The 18,149-nt window shown below is 40.7% G+C and overlaps 1 protein-coding gene across 1 annotated transcript in view; it reads left to right on the forward strand.

The window, feature by feature from the left end:
* LOC145415128 (carbonic anhydrase-related protein 10-like) overlaps positions 1 to 18,149 on the forward strand; it is a 716,332-nt gene that overhangs the window by 94,636 nt on the left and 603,547 nt on the right. The window contains exon 2 of the mRNA XM_080284548.1: positions 11,603 to 11,659. Coding sequence (XP_080140674.1) covers positions 11,603 to 11,659 — 57 coding nt within the window. The remainder of the gene's footprint in view (positions 1 to 11,602; positions 11,660 to 18,149) is intronic.

Below are 18,149 nucleotides of genomic sequence, written 5' to 3' on the forward strand. Positions count from 1 at the left end.
ATAACACAAACAGCAATAACAAAAATAAACCGTATCTATGACAGTGTGGCAATAATAATGAATGATAACGCAGCAATATCTGGAATAATAAATACAAAGGGTAAAAGCATTTTTTGTTATGAGAGCTTAACAGACAAGACAATACCCACCTGAGACTCATCTACGTGGCTAACTAATAAAATTTTTAATGATGATGATGATGATAATGATAATAATAATAATAATAATAATAATAATAATAATAACACTAATAATAATAATAATAATAATAATAATAATCATCATAATAATGATAATAACTAATATTATTATTAATAATAATATTATTATTGTTATTATTATTATTAATCATTATTATCATCTTGATCATCATCATCATCATCATTATCTACTCGTACATGACGTTTTCCCTACATTAGGATAGTAACAATGAAATTAGTGGTAGTAATAATAATAATAATAATAATAATAATAATAATAATAATAAATGATAATAATAATAATAATAAATAATAATAATAATAATAATAATAATGATAATAATAATAATAATAATAAATAAATAAATAAATAATAATAATAACAATAATAATAATAATAATAATAAAGGAAAAAGAGAGGTGGGACGAGAGGGAGGATGCCACTTAGCAGATTAAGGAAGGGAAGTGGAGGGGCCGGGGAAAAGATGGGTGAGGAATGAGCAATAAAGCCAGGAGGGGCGAGAGAGAGAGAGAGAGAGAGAGAGAGAGAGAGAGAGAGAGAGAGAGAGAGAGAGAGAATAGGATTGGTATGTGGCAGTGGTAGTTGTAAAAGAATGATAATTACTTTTAACAGCTGATTATGGTCATAGGAGAGATATATAAGTGGATACACAGATAGATAGATATCAAGGTAGATCTACTGTCTATCTCTATCTATCGATCTGTCTATTAACAGATAGAGACAGGCAGATATACTGTAGGTAAATAGATATAAAGGTATTTTTATCTATTTATAGATAAGTGGAGATATATATATATATATATATATATATATACATATATATATATATATATATATATATATATATAAAGAGAGAGAGAGAAAGAGAGAGATAGATAGAGAGAGAGAGAGAGAGAGAGAGTCAACCTAACCCTATAACGACTGCAATAACCGTAAAGAATCATGAATATCTAAAAGGTGAAATTGAAAAGAGCATGACAGGTAAAATGTAAATGACGATATTGACTGAATATTTAGAGAAAGTGGGAAAATTTAAAGACAGTGAGAAAATGAGAGGCATGTGTGGCAAACAGGAAGATGGTAGAATTTAATCAGAAGGTATTTAATTTTCTCCATGCTTTAACTGGGGACTGTAAAGGCGGAGGAATTTGAGAGGGACAGTCGGAGGCAATCCTTTAGGAGAAATATGGGGAGGAGGAGGTGGAGGAGAAGGAGGAGGAAGAGTGAGGGGAAGAGGAAGAGCGGGGAGAAGAGGCAGGGGAGGAGGACGAGAAGGAGGAGGAGAAGGAGGAACTACACGGTGCTATACTGGAATATGAAAGCAAATGTTCACACCTTTCACACATATTGTATTTGCACTGCTATGGAAAGGCACATACGGGTAAAAGCAAATGCAAGGCAAAGATACAGACATATATATAGTTCTATACCTATTTTCCTACACGCGAGAGAAAGAGAGAGAGAGAGAGAGAGAGAGAGAGAGAGAGAGAGAGAGAGAGTAACCTGGTATTTGAGGAGTGAACTGATGCATCGGTGTCTTGTCCAATCCCATATTCCGCTTGGGTGAGGTCAGGCTAAGGATTTCATTTTCAGTACAGCACGTCACTATTTCTTCATAATAATTCTCCGTCAACACCATCCCCTGCCTCAGCCAAGACAGTATTTACGTCTTGAATCAGATGTCGCATTCCTTTACTCTTGCAACTTTTAGACAATACAGTATATATTTTTTTCACTTTAAGGGAGACGGCTGATTGTAAAAGGATTAATGAAGGTTATGTCTAACTTTTTCAGTCCCGAAAGCCTCTTCTGAGAATAAAGTCGCCAGCTGGAAGTAAACAAAAATGTCATCATAGTGGAGGGTAACTGTCATGTGGGTGGGGCGTCGGTGTGTGAAGCCCTCTTGTCAAGTGTGGGCAAACTGCTGGACTATGAGCCATACTTCCGTAAAGCCTCGTCAGCGATTTATTTTGCCTATTGTCTGCGAATATTTTCTTACATGTTACTATGCGATGCCAATATCGTCGTTGTTGTGGTCTTCGGCTTGTTTGAACGTTAAGCTGTTGGACTGCAGGTTGAAGCTACCCCTCTCCCGCAGCCCGTCATCGTCCTTCCGGATGACAGGGAAGAAACTGAGAGATGTTGGTATAACCGGGATGCAGAACCTCCCGGTAATATCAGTGCCACCACAACAAGGTGTACATGAGAATTTCATGGAGTAATATACAAACTACATAACCAAAGAAGAGCTGTTATGGAGTCTTCCATATCAACCACAATGTGAATATAACTTTCTCGTGGTGGCGTCTTCAATAGTAGGACTCTATTCCTAGCAACCCAGGCGATTTTACTCAGCTGAAGGTAAGTCATAGAAACCTGTGTTAAGGAAAGGAGAACCGTGGAAGTCCACAAACTGCAGGTCGGCATGAAAACTACATAGACATCGACGCCTAAGACTTTAACGCTTAGAGTGCTGTGCGACATTTAGGATTTTATTGCAGCAAACATCAGCCCACAGTATTACAGGACAACACCAGAATATTTCATTCAGAGGAGGGAATCCCACGCCTCTTACAGGGTTGACACGACATCCAGAAACTACTGACCTCGAACTTTGCATTAAATTTTTGCAACATACATTTATTCATCTTGGGAGGGATTTTTCATACTTAAGGGGTTAGCTAATGCCTTCATGAAACCCGTATATATTGGAGACCTTTTCCAAATTGTTGAATAAAATCGTCTAATGGTGGACTGATTAAAAAGGAAACGTCATCGCTGTGAAGGAGTTAATCACATCAGTCAATGAATGGACAGTATAACAGAGAGAGAGAGAGAGAGAGAGAGAGAGAGAGAGAGAGAGAGAGAGAGAGAGAGAGAGAGAGAGAGAGAGAGAGAGAGAGAGAGAGAGAGAGAGAGAGAGAGAGAGAGAGAGAGATTATGGAGATAAGCAGTAACAGGTCCATTAATTCTTTCACCACTGTTGTTTATAATTATACAGTGTAGAAAGCTCAGGTCAATCTCACCCCCTCCCTCATGACTGCCTATTAGTTTGATTTACTCTTGCCATATCCAGACGATTTTATGGAACAAGGAAAATCCCCATCGCAGTGAAATGGTAAATGAAGGCTTTATCTTACACTTCTCAATCGGAAAGTTTCTCCTGATCTGAATAAAAATGTCCGGAGAGAGGGAGAATGGAATAAGGAATACGTTGTGGTAGTGAAGTGTGAAAATTAAGGCAGTAAATCAAGAGGCGCCTTCGGTGACCGCCTGAATTGCGTTACGCCATGGAACCATCAGGAGGGGGCAGAACAAGGGTGGGAGATGGGGTACGTCGACGAGAGCATATGCAGTGAAAATGTCTCGGACAGTGAAAAGAATGAAGACTTATACCAAAATTTCTCCCAAGAACTCAATTGGAAGGTGAGGGTAAAGAAATGGACGTTGTGAGCAAGGAGTGGGTGGAATGGGCTGGAATGTGTGTAGGCGTGGGGCTGGGACAGGAGAGTGGCCTATGCCATGCTAAAGTGGTTGTTGTACAACAGATAATTTGAGCGTTTTGATGTTTAGTTCAGAACATCCTCCCAGAATGAAAGGCAGAAGGAAGTAAAGAAATGAGTGTAGAGAACACAGAACTGAGTGGAATTAGCTGGCACTGTGAGGGTGGAGGTGTGGAAGGACCTGAAATTATACTACGTGATAACAGGTCCTTTAGTGTTAAGGTTAATGGTTTGACTACAGTGAAGGTTTATTTCAAAGTATTCTCCAGCAACATCAACAACAAGAACATATGTCTCATTGCTATCATATACCTGGCTGTGTGCAAAGCAGTTAGAAGCTCCCCGTCTCTCTCTCCACACACTATAGTCCCTCCGACTTGTAGGGAGTACTAAAATAAAAGGACATCATACGAGTAAGGGACACCGTACTGTGAATTTTGCTGAAAACGACGAGTGGGAAAGATATTGCAACCTATAGTAAACATGGACACAATAGACGAAATAAGAGAAAAAATGGAGGGAGGAGAACACAGGAGAACTGTTAGGAAAAGAAAGAATAAATTACTAGGTAAAAGCAGAATATACCAAGGAATACCGAGGAGGAGGAAAGAGGACAGTGGAATAACGGAAAATAAAAATTAATAGTAGATATCCATTGGGGGAAAGGGAGAGCACGAGAATAAGAGAATACCAACAGCCGAAATAGGAACGGCCAGAGAGAGAGAGAGAGAGAGAGAGAGACAGAGACAGAGAGAGAGAGAGAGAGAGAGAGAGGCTAAACGTGAAGGAGCGGATAGGAATAAAAGAATATATGCGAATAAAAGCTAAACAAAAAAAGTGGCAAGCTAAAATGGAAGTAAAAAAGGAAGTATGAAGGAAGGAACAAAATGACAGGAAAAATTAGGACTGAAACACAGGACGGGGACGAGCTGAGTTTTATGGCCGTGTTTTTTTTTTTTTTTTTTTTTTTTTTTTAAGGCACTAACCGAGGAAAGTGTATATAGGAGTTTCTTTTGACATTTTCTTTTACAGCTTTACACCTGTCTTGCCTGGGGTTCGTTGCTCACTCAAGACACTTAAGGCAAGAAAGACCAATTGCTCTTCCCTGAGTGGCGTTAAGTTAGCAACAAATCCCACCCTTCCCTTGGATGTATACCCCATTATGAGCCTCATGCGTTTTCCATTACACCACAAGGCAGGTATTTATTGGTTATATGGTTACCACCCAATGGAGTTTATGGATTCTTGAGTTACGCAAAACCATTTGGCTTGTCATTCACTGTATAGTCAACTGAAAGTATACACTTTTCGCCATAACTTGGCCCAGATTTTCGCCGTCTTGCAGATTTATTCACGCAGCATGAATGACCGAAGACAATGCTACGGCACTGTATCCCTTCCATCTTTTGTTTTAACTTGGCATTTAAGATGAAGAGATGCCAATTATAGGTTAAGTTAGAGTTAAAAGGGAACTGTACTGTCTGAAGAGAATCGATAGTGAGCGACCTTATTTACCGATCTGTTTTCAAAGACGACTGCATTTATAATTCTGCCTTAAAATTTCACCTCCTTTTCTGGGATTTCGGAACCTTGAAATGGGTATAGCATTAAGCCAACGGCATCTGTGATGTGTACTGGAAATACCTTCAGACCAGATTGTACGGCGTGACTGACAAAGTAACCAACAAAATGTAGTGTTTGCCACCACTTCTGAAGAGAGGGATAGAGGAACATGCTGGTGGTGAGGGAGTCAGATCCAGGAGAAAGAATGAGTGTTTGATAAGTAAAGCAGTGGGCCTGCTGCAGCCAGTAGGAAGTAGGAGGAAAGAGGAAGCTTACGAGTTGGGGAAATAAATTTTAGCAGGAACAACTACCGGAACAACGTTCACAAACATATACAAGCATAAGTGACCAGGAAAACATCCAAACATTCCTCTAAAATACTACATACTTGTATAGCCGTCAATTTGAATTATTTTCATGTCCAAGCGTATAAACTCTTCAGTACTATTATGTTTTAAAACTATTTTTCTAGCTACCGACAGATGTATCAGTTTTGGCGATATTTGTGGTAGTGAAGGCATTTATGACGGCGAAGGCTAGTTTCTAGAGTTCGAAGTCTCTCCAAAGTTGAATCAAACGCCTCGCTGTAGCGATGACAAAATAATTATGTACAGTAGTACGTCATGGGAGTGAGAAGACTTAGATTTGTGTCTGTCGACAACACGAGGGTCATTGAGGCAGATAATAAGCTGCCAGGGAAATCGTCATCTTTTCCCTCAAAAAGACTAAGAGTGGTAGGTCATTCTGGTCCCCAAGTGTACCGCCGGGTAAACAAGGACCTGAGGGAAATGAACTTAGTCCACTAGTCTGACCGGTCCAAAAATTGATTCTCATTCAGAGTGATTGACGGGGGAAGCACCCACCAAACATTTCCTCAAATAACGACACACAACAGTCGCTTTACAATTCCAGGGTCTGTGTTTCAGTTCTAGACGTACAAGATGAAGTAAGAACATCTTGTCCAAAAGTCTCGTGGTCTGCCTGGGAATTGAACCTGAGACCATTCGGTTGCTCGTTGTTCTCATAACGCCACCGCCAGTCCCTCTGAAAGTATGCAGTACATAAAGGTTCCAATGACCATCCTCATGTAAGATCACTGGAACACAAAGTACGGCAGCGACGGCCACTGACTGGCTGGTCTCGAGCGTGCCAGTTTGGAGGCGTCTGTTGACTGGTCTACACGGGCCCAGTTGAATTGTTGATGCTGTAGCCAGTGATTAATTCAATATCTATCCTCTCCTTGAGTTTTCTTTTGTAACTGATCGTGTTTTTATCGTTTCTAATCTTGCTTTTGTTAAGCTCGAAAGCCAATCGTAAACGGCGAAAAACTTTGAAGCTCTAGCTCTGCTGCTGTGGTAAGTGCAAAAGATAAAGGAGTGATGTGGATATCACTGCTAATCTACACCATTAAAACTTCAGCGGCCTGTATTTTTCACTTCTCTAATCGCCCTCATTTTAGACTGGCTCGAAAGCGGATTGTAACGGTGCATTGTTTCTAATCCCTAGCTCTTGATGTGGCGAAATCATAGAAAATAATGGATAGATGTGGATATAAGTGGAAACAAAAGATAGAGAGGCGAGAGCGAACGGGGAACGATGGGAGAGGAGGAGAGGGGGAAAGAGGAGGCAAAAAATGATGGGAGGGAAGGGGTGGATATGGAAATGAACACAGTGGCTGGGAAGATAAAAAGGTGCAGGAAGGGAAATGAATAAAAGGAAGACGAGAGAGGAAAGATGGGTGAGAGGATATAGGCTGTAATGAATGGAGAGAGAGAGAGAGGGAGAGAGAGAGAGAGAGAGAGAGAGAGAGAGAGAGAGAGAGAGAGAGAGAGATGGTAGATACGCGGTTATTTACATATTAATAACTCTTCTCCTATAATATCCTCTACACCTTCCTTTCCTCATAAACCATGCATATACATCATTACGAGAAAATTTCATCTCTATGTAACCTTTACCTCCTGGCCAACACACATGTGGACTAATTTTAATCATGCACGATTATGTAGGAATTATATATTAAGATATTTATTGTCATATTAATGGAAGATGAGCTGGGTATCATTTCAGGTTATGCATTTAAATAAAAAACGAATTATTTTGATAATAATATATAAATGGCTAATATGAACTGGATGTAAAATGAGGAAGAGTAAGAATGAGGATAGAAACACATTTTCAGAACGGCTTCATTATGAACATATATTTATATATTTATAAATATTATTTGTATGTACGGCTTACTAAATTACCATTATCATATTATTATTATTATTGTTATTGTTATTATTATTATTATTATTGTGGTAGGTGGGGGCGCTCACCATCCACTCACTCAATGTAGTGCTGCTCCCGGGTGTCTGTCCCTTCCTTTCTTCCTTCCTTCTTTCTTTCCTTCCTCTTCTGTCTTTCTTTACTTCAGTCTTTCCTCGTCCTTCGTCTACGGGTGACTTTACACTCCCTCTTCTATCTTTCCTTCATTCTTTCCTCTACCTTCTGCCTATGGGTGACTCTACACTGAGTGACATGCCAAATGGTTTCCTGTACACCAGGAAACCATTTACTACGCTGGGTGGTAACCATGTAACCAAATTATGGCACCTGGTGGTTTAGTGGGTAATTATGGCACTCCAATCGGATTTTGCCGGTGAAGGTTTATATCCAATGGGTGGTTGGGGTTTATTGCTCATGTACTGCCACTCAGGGATGAGTGAGGCTGGTCACTCTCATCTTAAATGCCAGGACCAACTTGCCTAGCCCCGGGCTCCTACGCTCCTCGTGGGGCAACACAGGATTGGATGATGGATGGATGTATTATTGTTATTATTATTATCATTATTATTATTATTATTACTATTACTACTACTATTGCTGCTACTACGACAACAACAACAACAACAACAACAACAACAACTACTACTACTACTACTACTACTGCTGCTACTTATTATTTTCATTATTATTATTATTATTATTATTAGTAGTAGTAGTAGTAGTAGTAGGAGTAGTAGTAGTAGTACCAACATTATTGTAATTATTATCATACAAACATTATTATTACTGTTATAGTTAGTATTATTATTCTTGACGAGATGCCCTGCCAGCCTCCACATACTGTATACTCTGCTTTTGCTGTGGAAGTCTTAGCCATTTTTTAACATGTCCTCCATTACCCAAATTTTCGTACAGGGAGGCTGTCGATCTCGTTACCATTATACTTGCTCAAAGTAATTTTACTCTGGTATTTTCACTGCTTAGTTAATGCAAGTGAAATTACATGCTGTAAAAGATATAATTATCTAAGAAAAAGGTTTCTGGCTTTCAAAATGGACGTTGAAGCTTATATTTAAATGTCCGTTATCTGTTTAGGGTGTTAGCCATCGCGGGTGGAAGATTTAGTCTGTGACTTGGAAGTGTTGGTAAATATCAGTGAGACTGCCATAGTTTAATAATCATTACAATATATTAATATCCAATGTTTTCGTAAAGGGTATGTATCATTGCTATTAATATGCACCGTGTAATTCAGTGGCATTATCAAAACTGACTGATATAAAAACATGGTCATTTTTACATGTATCACTTATATTTAAAAACATAATTTGCTAAAACAGATGCATGTTATGAGCTGCTGGTCATAAATGATCAACACTTTTATCAGAGTTACATCAGTCAGGAAGAACTTCAGGTCATCTGCTGATATATTCATGTTGCTTTGTCAACTCCGTCAAGAAAAAAATTTCCGCAGTCGTGGTAAATACAGTATTTTCAGTTTACAACTGCATACCACTAAGCATCCAGGCTCATCTCCTCTGCAAACTCAAGTATTCTCGTATGTCATTCTTACTGTCACCAAGCTGCAGAAGGTCACTTGTAGAGTATCCAGGAATATGAATTTATCAGAAATTTCACAGCCAGATATATTCTAATGATGTGCATAGGCACTTACATTTGTTTTTTCACAGATTTCTAATGGTATATATCAAAACTTGGAGTGTTTTTTTTTTTTTCTGGGTTACTAGTATCGGTAGCAGTATGTGCTTCAGAAGATCCTGGGAAGAGATAAGGGTAGCTTTAAAATCGGCTAAGCACTTCTTAACATTGGGTTTTGCTTCAAAATAATTCTGATGATGCGTTGCAACACGTTAAATAATCGATAATAGTCATCATGAGTCAGTGACGGAGCTCGTTCCAGGCAGAAATTTTGATTTCATTGGTATTTCTTTTCTGCTCTGCGTGTATTTATGTGTGTCTGTGTGTGTGTATGTGTGTGTGTGTGTATATATATTTGTATGTATGTATGTATTCCTTGCAGTGACTTGAGGGATGGTCTGGTAGTGAATGTACAGCCACGAACAAAAATTCTCCAACAATCCCCTGCATGTTTTTTTGCCCTGCCTTCCATATTTTTCATTCCTCGCCATGCGGCAGAGAGTTTCATTCCTTTGCATAATCATTTGTTTTGTGGCTCAGACTGCCATCAGATGAGATAATTCAAGCAACACCTTCGACTGCCACATTCAGCATGGACGTTCGGTGTACAGTACTTATGTCCATGGTTGTACACAGGATGAGCTTCACCCGACGGTCACAAAAAAACATTGGTCTAATACGTGAACTCTTGCGGCCTAACCGACGAGTGACCATACTATTTAGCTAACAGAGTATCCTGACAGATATATTCTATAGAAACTAGGAGGTTAATCTAGAACTAGTTTTGAGATAAAATTGATATATCAATATGGGTCCATTTCTCAACCGTTTCGAAGTTATAATTTTTGATAACCGAATTGGTTAATTATGAGGAAGACTATTTTCTCCCATAAGGACATCAGTAACTGTATCTCTATACCGAAAGAGGATTGTGGTGATGATAATATAGGAATATTTGCTATAAAAATCAACCCTAGAATAAGAGGAAGTTTCTTATGAATCTCACTGGATACTCTGTGTTATTATTTATATGAAGAGAAGCTGAACCCTAAATATAATATTCAAAGAAGATATTTAATTGGTTTTAAAATCTGTGGTAGCCTACAGTGGTAAAGTGTGCGTTTTCGTGCACTGAAGAACGAGGGTTCGCGCCCCGCCAGGGCAATAAACTTTGGGAGCGTTCTTCTGGCCACGTACTGCTTGGTGGACATAAGGGGTGCTGTGGTTGAACCAGTGTCTCATACTATAAAGTATGCTTGCACCCAGTCGGCTTGCGCGGGCCGATTACACTTGGTTCACAGACTACACATACATCCAAAGCCACTACAACACTACAATTACACTTGCAAGCATTTCTCACCCTACATACAATCTACTACCAGACAGCCTAAGCCACTTGGTAGAGAATCATTGGTTGTATCGTCCCCGCTTCGGTCGGGATAGGCCGGTCCTGCAGTGGACACTTCAACGGCTGATGGGATGAGATGAGAGAAATACATAGGAAGTGAAATTACCGGAGCCAAACTTCCGCCAGTGAATTTATTGTCACAAAATTACACAAGTGGCAATGCACGTTAGTGAATTTACCAGTAGTGAAATGCAATGAACAATGGTACTTTGTTATTATTTGGTAACATATGTCTTATTTAACCTATGTCTTAACACAGTGACCCATGTCCTCTAGTTATCCATCATCCAATATAATACCCCATGTTCATTATTAATCTATGTCCTGTATTTGTCCATCATCTAATGTAATGCCCATGTTCTATATCGTCCATGTATTAATATTATCCATGCCCTAATACACAGTCCTATACTGTTTATTGCCATGGCAGTATACAGTATATTTCTTGTGCCGTGTCAGCCATGTGCCATAGTATCGCATGCACAGTACTCTAACCTCCTATCCTTGTGCTTTATTACATGGTCAAATATAATTGCTTGTATACCACCTGTGTGGTCTATCACCCGTGTCTTTAAACAGTATAATACTCCATATCCTATATTATGGAGTCCACACCTGTGCCTTATAGCCACGTGCTAATCAGTACCCCTCGTGCTATGCCACCCATGTATTACTGTATAATACTGAGTCCAAGTAAAATCAATTAATGTCCCCAGTTTTACATCACTCATGTGCTATATTACCTGTCCAAATACGAGTATAATGTCTTATTTCTTACATCAGTCAGGTACTTGTATACTACCTATGTGCTATAATATCCATGTCGTAACTATAATATATACTGTTTTATGTCCTCTGTGTACCTTATATTCTTGCAATAAGTCTGCTCATATACTACCCCATGGGCTATACTACCTGTATGCTATATTACCATGTGTTATATTCCTTTGTGCTAAGACCGTGCTGTCCACAGATGGCCTGGGCGTCAGCTGGGACTGGCACCGCTGGTGGACCTATGATGGCATCTCAGGTGAGCTAACTCTGTCTCACTACCAGTATTGTGAAATTATTTGTCACCCTCCATGATTTTTACACCTGTTATTTACATAATAGTTTCAGATTCTTATAACTTAATCTCAGTTGAATAAAATCGTCTAACGTTAGCTGGACCGAAATACTACATTTGCTCTGATCGTGAGATTTAATGTGTTTGATAGGTGTGGTGTACAACGATAAATTAAAAACCTTTGCTACTTAAATAACAGAGGGTTTTCTACAGAGTTTAACGTTTTATCTGCGACTGTATTCAGGTGACAAAATCTTTTACGCTGCTAAAGGGCTCAGATGGTGAGTCATGTACCTTAGATCAGGGTTGCAAAAATTCCATCTCCTCCGGCTTGATGTGAGTGACTGTTAATTGTTCTTTGACGCGGTGATCTGCTTTACCCCTTGACTTCGATGACGTATTTTAAATTTTGTTTTCGCTCCCTTCTGTTATATTCAGTTTAGGATACACTTTTCGAACAAGAAGAGTTACATCAAATAGCCTTCATTAGCCTCTACACTGCATGGCGTCTCCCCTAAGCTAAATAAAATCTACTAAAGCTAGCAACAATAGAGCAGAAATGCGTCCTTGGAGTGAAGGGTTTAAGCAGCTGCATTCCTTGAGGCCTTGCTTAGTTTACTCCTGCTGCCTCTACAGGATTCTTTTCAATTATGAGGAGAAACAAGTCGTAGGGAGGAGGTTAACAGAGGCTATATCTAATCCCCCGGGTAAAGTGCCTTAAAAGTTGGATGAACTTTTATGGAGCGGGCAAGAATTAAATGAAAAAAAATACGTTACCTTATTGAAAGGATTAATTTTGCTTGCTGTTTCCCTCTGTGCCAGAAAACAAAGTAGACATGTTCTGTGTTTCACTGTGGATGGGCATACCGTACAGCTGCGGGTACAGAAAACCGTATGTCACTTAGAACTGCCTGGATGGAACTGGCCAAAGCAAGATACTACCAATCCTTAATGTCACACAGCTCCACTTCAAACACTAACATTTTTCTTTAACAAGTTCAAAATATGCGATAAATCAAATGCTGGTGCGACAAGTATATAATTTTGAACATACTTCATTAGATTAGGGTTGGACCTGAAAAGTGTATGCTTCCAACAGTAATTCCAGTTGTTATTTTGCATTTCCTGCTGTGCTATAAGGTTAAGTGTACGGTATCTTTCTAATACTGCATACTTTTGTGCAAATGTCGAATTCATCATAGTACGTGACTTCCGAGGAAAATAAAGGGTGGCTTAGCAGGGGTCAGGAAGGTTTTTAGTCAAGAAGAGGTAGGAAGCAGTGGGTTTGGTTGGGGGACCTACGGAATCTGCAGTAATACCGTGTGATTAGGCATACACGTAATCATAAAAATGGCGTCATACTTTTCTTTTAAGGAATCCCCGTGCTGAAGAAGCCATATTGGAATGCCAGTGAATTTTTGTACTTTGTGCGCCACCTGCCTGAGTGCAACCACTCGTAAATGGGTTTTTGATAGCTAGCGACTCTGCTTCCTTGACCTGACTGCCTCCCATATTCTGCACCATATTCTGTACCTGACTGTTGTGCTTGCTTTCCTGCACACCTGTGTAAGATAACTCTGTCTCTCGATAAGCTTTTAATCGCTAGTTACTTCACCTCCTTGACACAGTTGCCTCCAGCATTAATTTCTACGCCTGTGTTTCCTAACCGTTCTGCTTCCCTATCTTGCATCTTATTGTGCTGCACAACACTAATAACCGTGGGTCGAACCCCAGAGTAACCAGAGGTTATTCTTGGGGTTTAGTTTGTTGATGCCAGTTTCAACGTTCTTCCATAAGCCACGTAAAACGTCATTTTGTTGCCATTACACTGACACCATCTACAAGATTCTTTAATTTCAAAATGTGAGGTGTGTGTAAGCAATGTTCAAGCTGAATGCATCAGTGTTAGTAGTGGCACAAAGTAACTTAGTCTGGTGAAGTGCCATGAAAAGTAAGGACTATAGCGTCTTAGGGAATGGACTGAATAGTTTATGCCCATAATTGGGCCATCCTCACCATTACCATCACCGTTATCATCATACCGACCCAAGTTTCCACCTAATAGATAGGGTGAGGTATGACCCAGAAGCAAAGAAAGCAAATGCACAAGAACATGAGAAATATTACGCAGCCTGCTCAGTGAACTGGGCCACCCAGTCATTGACACACCATCCTGGCCTCCAGTATTATGTAGGTACCTAATGAGAAAACATTTCTGATATTACTTTTCTCTTACTTCCCTCTACATACGCCACACATACACCTGTGCAACAAAGGTTATTCCACTGATTAGCAGGACAAAAAGAGATGCAGCCCTTGTTATGCTGATTTCCATGTACGTTTCATTTATCCATTTCCAGTCTTTGCCTTTCTTCACTAGTTCATACCCCACTTTATCACTCTAACTGACCATAGTAATTAATCTTACTGGCTCTGTAACGCCTCTTACCTCCAGTTCCCTTCCATACACTTGCATTTGTCGACATCCTTACTTCACATTGTTCGCACATCTCTATTTTATATCTTACCCAGTCTACGCAACTCACACACATTCCTTAATAGTTCCATTGACACTGCTCTCCCTAGTGACTTCAAGCTTACGCAATGCCATATCACACACCCATTTATTAATGTGGGCTCAAACACACACTTTAAGCAGTCCTCTTGCATCGTCCACACTTAGTCTTCAGGTTCGTATCAACACCTTCATAGCACCGGCCAATTTCTTCCCTGAGTCACCCCGGTCTTCACATCCTGTGGACATTTACACCTCTTTTGTATTACTACACTTAGGTACTAAGTGTTTATGCCAATTTAAGTCTCTCTACGTTAACCGACACATCAAACTAGAAGTAACCTGTCCCGTCAATCATAATTTTCTTATTATTTAGATATACTTTCAATTAACGTCACTCAGAAATACAGTACTCACAAACGTTGCGTCCTATATGCAAAGATTCTGCTCGTCTTAGCAGGCAGCACAGCAACATCAGTATGCATCAGATCTTAATCACTTCACCCATCACTGTTCTTCATTAATAACTCATTAAGTACAAATGAACTACCCCCCCTACATGACAGAATGTTACCTCCCTTGCATTATTTTACAGATACTTTTATGGCAAATGCTCAGTCGAGTTGCATCCACTGTGCCACTTCTCCACGCCTTCCCCCGCGCTGCATGGGCATCTGGTAGCACTCATAACTGGACTGTCACACTGCTATTTTGCAGAACTTCTGCCTATCAGAAGTCATTTATTCCCAGAACTGCCCCTCTTTGGAACTGGCTTCTCCAGATTAGTTTCCCCCGAACTGCAGCCTACGACAGTTCAAGTTCAGCTGTTACAAATTTCTTGTACACAAATCTTGTGTATGGCTTTTTTTTAAAATTTGTTTTTCCTTCTTCTGTTCATCTTCTGTTAAAAATAAATCAGCCTCACCCCCCTTGCCTTAACTCTTCCTGAGATATACAGTACGAGCAGTACAGCTGACAGAGTAAGTGAAACCATATTAGAAATATCCGTAGAGTTAATAAAATCTTCAGCTTTCAAAAGACAATATTTATGGTAATTCGCTACCATTATCAGTAAGTCATTTGCATTCTAGCCAATAAAATAAAGTAATGAAGTACATCTGCTGAAAGATTTACGACTGAAAATAATTAATTTGTATGAAGTGTAAATATCCCATTGTCAATAAACGCAGGTGGAGAAAATGTATCACTGTATTGTGCATGACATCTGAACTTACTTTCTGTTGTCTCCACCTGTAAGAGAAAACATAGTGCACGTCGCTGGCTTGTCCCTTCACCCATACCATAGCTTACCTCACCCGCCTCTCACTCATTACACTTATTCATTACAACTCATCACTTTGACTGCTACCGTGGTAATTATGACAAGATGCCCCTACCCATAGCCCATGACCCCTGCACAAACGAGGCTCTTTCTTGATTAAATGTAATAGTATAATGGTAGCACACACACACACACACACACACACACACACACACACACACACACACACACACACACACACACACACACACACATACAACTTTAAATTACCGTTGCACATGGAGTTTGTTTTTCTGATCTTTTTTTTTACAACGAGAATTAGTTCCCAGGATAAAGATAATCGCCTATTTTCTGCCGGACTGAAGTACAAAGTGAACTGTCGTACTGAAGAGAACAGGATAAAAATGAGGAAGGAATCATTCATACACACTCCCAGCCAGTGACCCATACCTAACCACACCCCACTCACACACCACAACGCCATACACCCCTAAATTCTCCCCTACATTTCTCCTGTCGCCTCTGCACTTCCCCTTCCATTCCTGCACTTCATTGCCCACCCCTGCTCTTTTCTTTACACCCATGCATATTTCTCTACACTGCCCAAGACACCCATATACCTGTCCTAATACCTCTACACTTACCCTAACACCCCTACACTTGTCCTAAAACCCCTATACTTGCCCTAATACCTCTACACTTACCCTAACACCCCTACACTTGCCCTAACACCCCTACCCTTTCCGCAGCACCCTTACACTTGCCCTAACACCCCTACACTTGCCCTAACATCCCTACACTTGCCCCAACACCCCTACACTTGCCCAAACACCCCTACACTTGCCCCAACACCCCTACACTTGCCCTAACATCCCTACACTTGCCCCAACACCCCTACACTTGCCCTAACATCCCTACACTTGCCCCAACACCCCTACACTTGCCCTAACATCCCTACACTTGCCCCAACACTCCTACACTTGCCCCAACACCCCTACACTTGCCCCAACACCCCTACACTTGCCCTAACACCCCTACACTTGCCCTAACACCCCTACACTTGCCCTAACATCCCTACACTTGCCCTAACATCCCTACACTTGCCCCAACACCCCTACACTTGCCCTAACATCCCTACACTTGCCCCAACACCCCTACACTTGCCCCAACACCCCTACACTTGCCCCAACACCCCTACACTTGCCCTAACACCCCTACACTTGCCCCAACACCCCTACGCTTGCCCCAACACCCCTACACTTGCCCTAACACCCCTACACTTGCCCGAACACCCCTACTCTTGCCCCAACACCCCTACACTTTCCCTTCACCGTGTTGTAAATTCCTGAAGCACTAACAGGCCCTTCTGATCGTTTGTTTGTTTATTGGGTCTCTCTCTCTCTCTCACTCTCTCTCTCTCTCTCTCTCTCTCTCTCTCTCTCTCTCTGATCTTTTCCCTTTTCTTTTTTCTTTCCTCCCTCTTCTCCGCTTTCTTTACTCTCCTACCTTTTCCTCTCCTCTTTTCTCCAGTCGCCTCCCCTCCCTTTCTTCTTCTCTTCTCTCTGCTCTCTAATCGCTTACATTTGTCCTCCTCTCTCCTCTTTCCTCGTTGCTCCTCTCTTCTCTTCTTTCTAATCCTCCTTTCTTTTTCTTTTCACTCCTCTCCGTGCCTCCTCTTTCCTCTCCCTTTCTATTTTTCTTTACCCCGTCCTTTTCACTTTGCTCCTGTCTCTTCCCTTTTTGTTCTTCTTTCCTCCCTTCTCCGCTTTCCTCAGTGTTGCTGTTGTCTCCTCTCTTCCTTTCCCTCACCTACTACTTCCAGCTCTTAATCTCTCTTCTGTGCTTCCTCTCTTCTCCCCTCAGTCACATCTCTTCTCCCTTCACTTACCTCTTTCCTCCTCCTTCCTATTTTTTTCAAATGTCGTTCCCTCCACCTCTTCTTACTCATATCTGCCCTTCTTCAGTTCCTTCTCTTCTCACTTTTATCTTCTGCCTTCTCTTTCACATCTCTGCTTTCTTCATTCCCCCCCATCTTCTCTCCTTTCCACTCTTTTCTTCTGTCTTCCGTCACCTCGTTTTCTCATCTCCTATTTTCTCCTATTTCCATCATCTTTCTCTTTCTTCCAAACCTCCTTCTGCTTCCTTTGTTCTTTATCTTCTCCTTCCTCCCCCCTTTCCTTGTCTCCACTCCTCCCTCGCTTTCCTTCCCTTCCTTCCCCCTTTTTTTTTTCTTCCACATCAACTTGATCCTTCTATCTCCTCCTTCCTCTCCTTCTCTTCCCTCCTCCCTCTCCCTTCATCCTCTCCTTCTTCTGTTTCTTTCCACCTCTTTCCTCTCCTTCTTTTGTTTCTTTCCACCTCTTTCCTCCCCTTCTTTCTCCTCCTCCCTCTCCCACTTTCCTCTCCCTCTGTCCCCTTCTTCCTCTCCTTCTCTCCCCTCCTTCCTCTCCCTGTCCTCTCCTTCCCTCCCCTCCTCACTATCTCTCTCTCTGGCCATTCTCTTGTTCGTTCTCTTTGTTCCTCTGTCACTGGTTTTGTTGATCTTTGCTTTTTATTATTGTTTTTAAGTTTAATTTTCATTCAATTTCCTCTTCTTTCTCTCTGACCCCTCCTACCTTTCTTTCTCTCTGGTTCTAATTTTCTCTTTGTCCACCTTC

The sequence above is a fragment of the Coenobita brevimanus genome, chromosome 101, assembly GCF_032717465.1.
Source record: "Coenobita brevimanus isolate Jiangsu-jjx chromosome 101, ASM3271746v2, whole genome shotgun sequence".
In the NCBI taxonomy this organism is placed as follows: domain Eukaryota; kingdom Metazoa; phylum Arthropoda; class Malacostraca; order Decapoda; family Coenobitidae; genus Coenobita; species Coenobita brevimanus.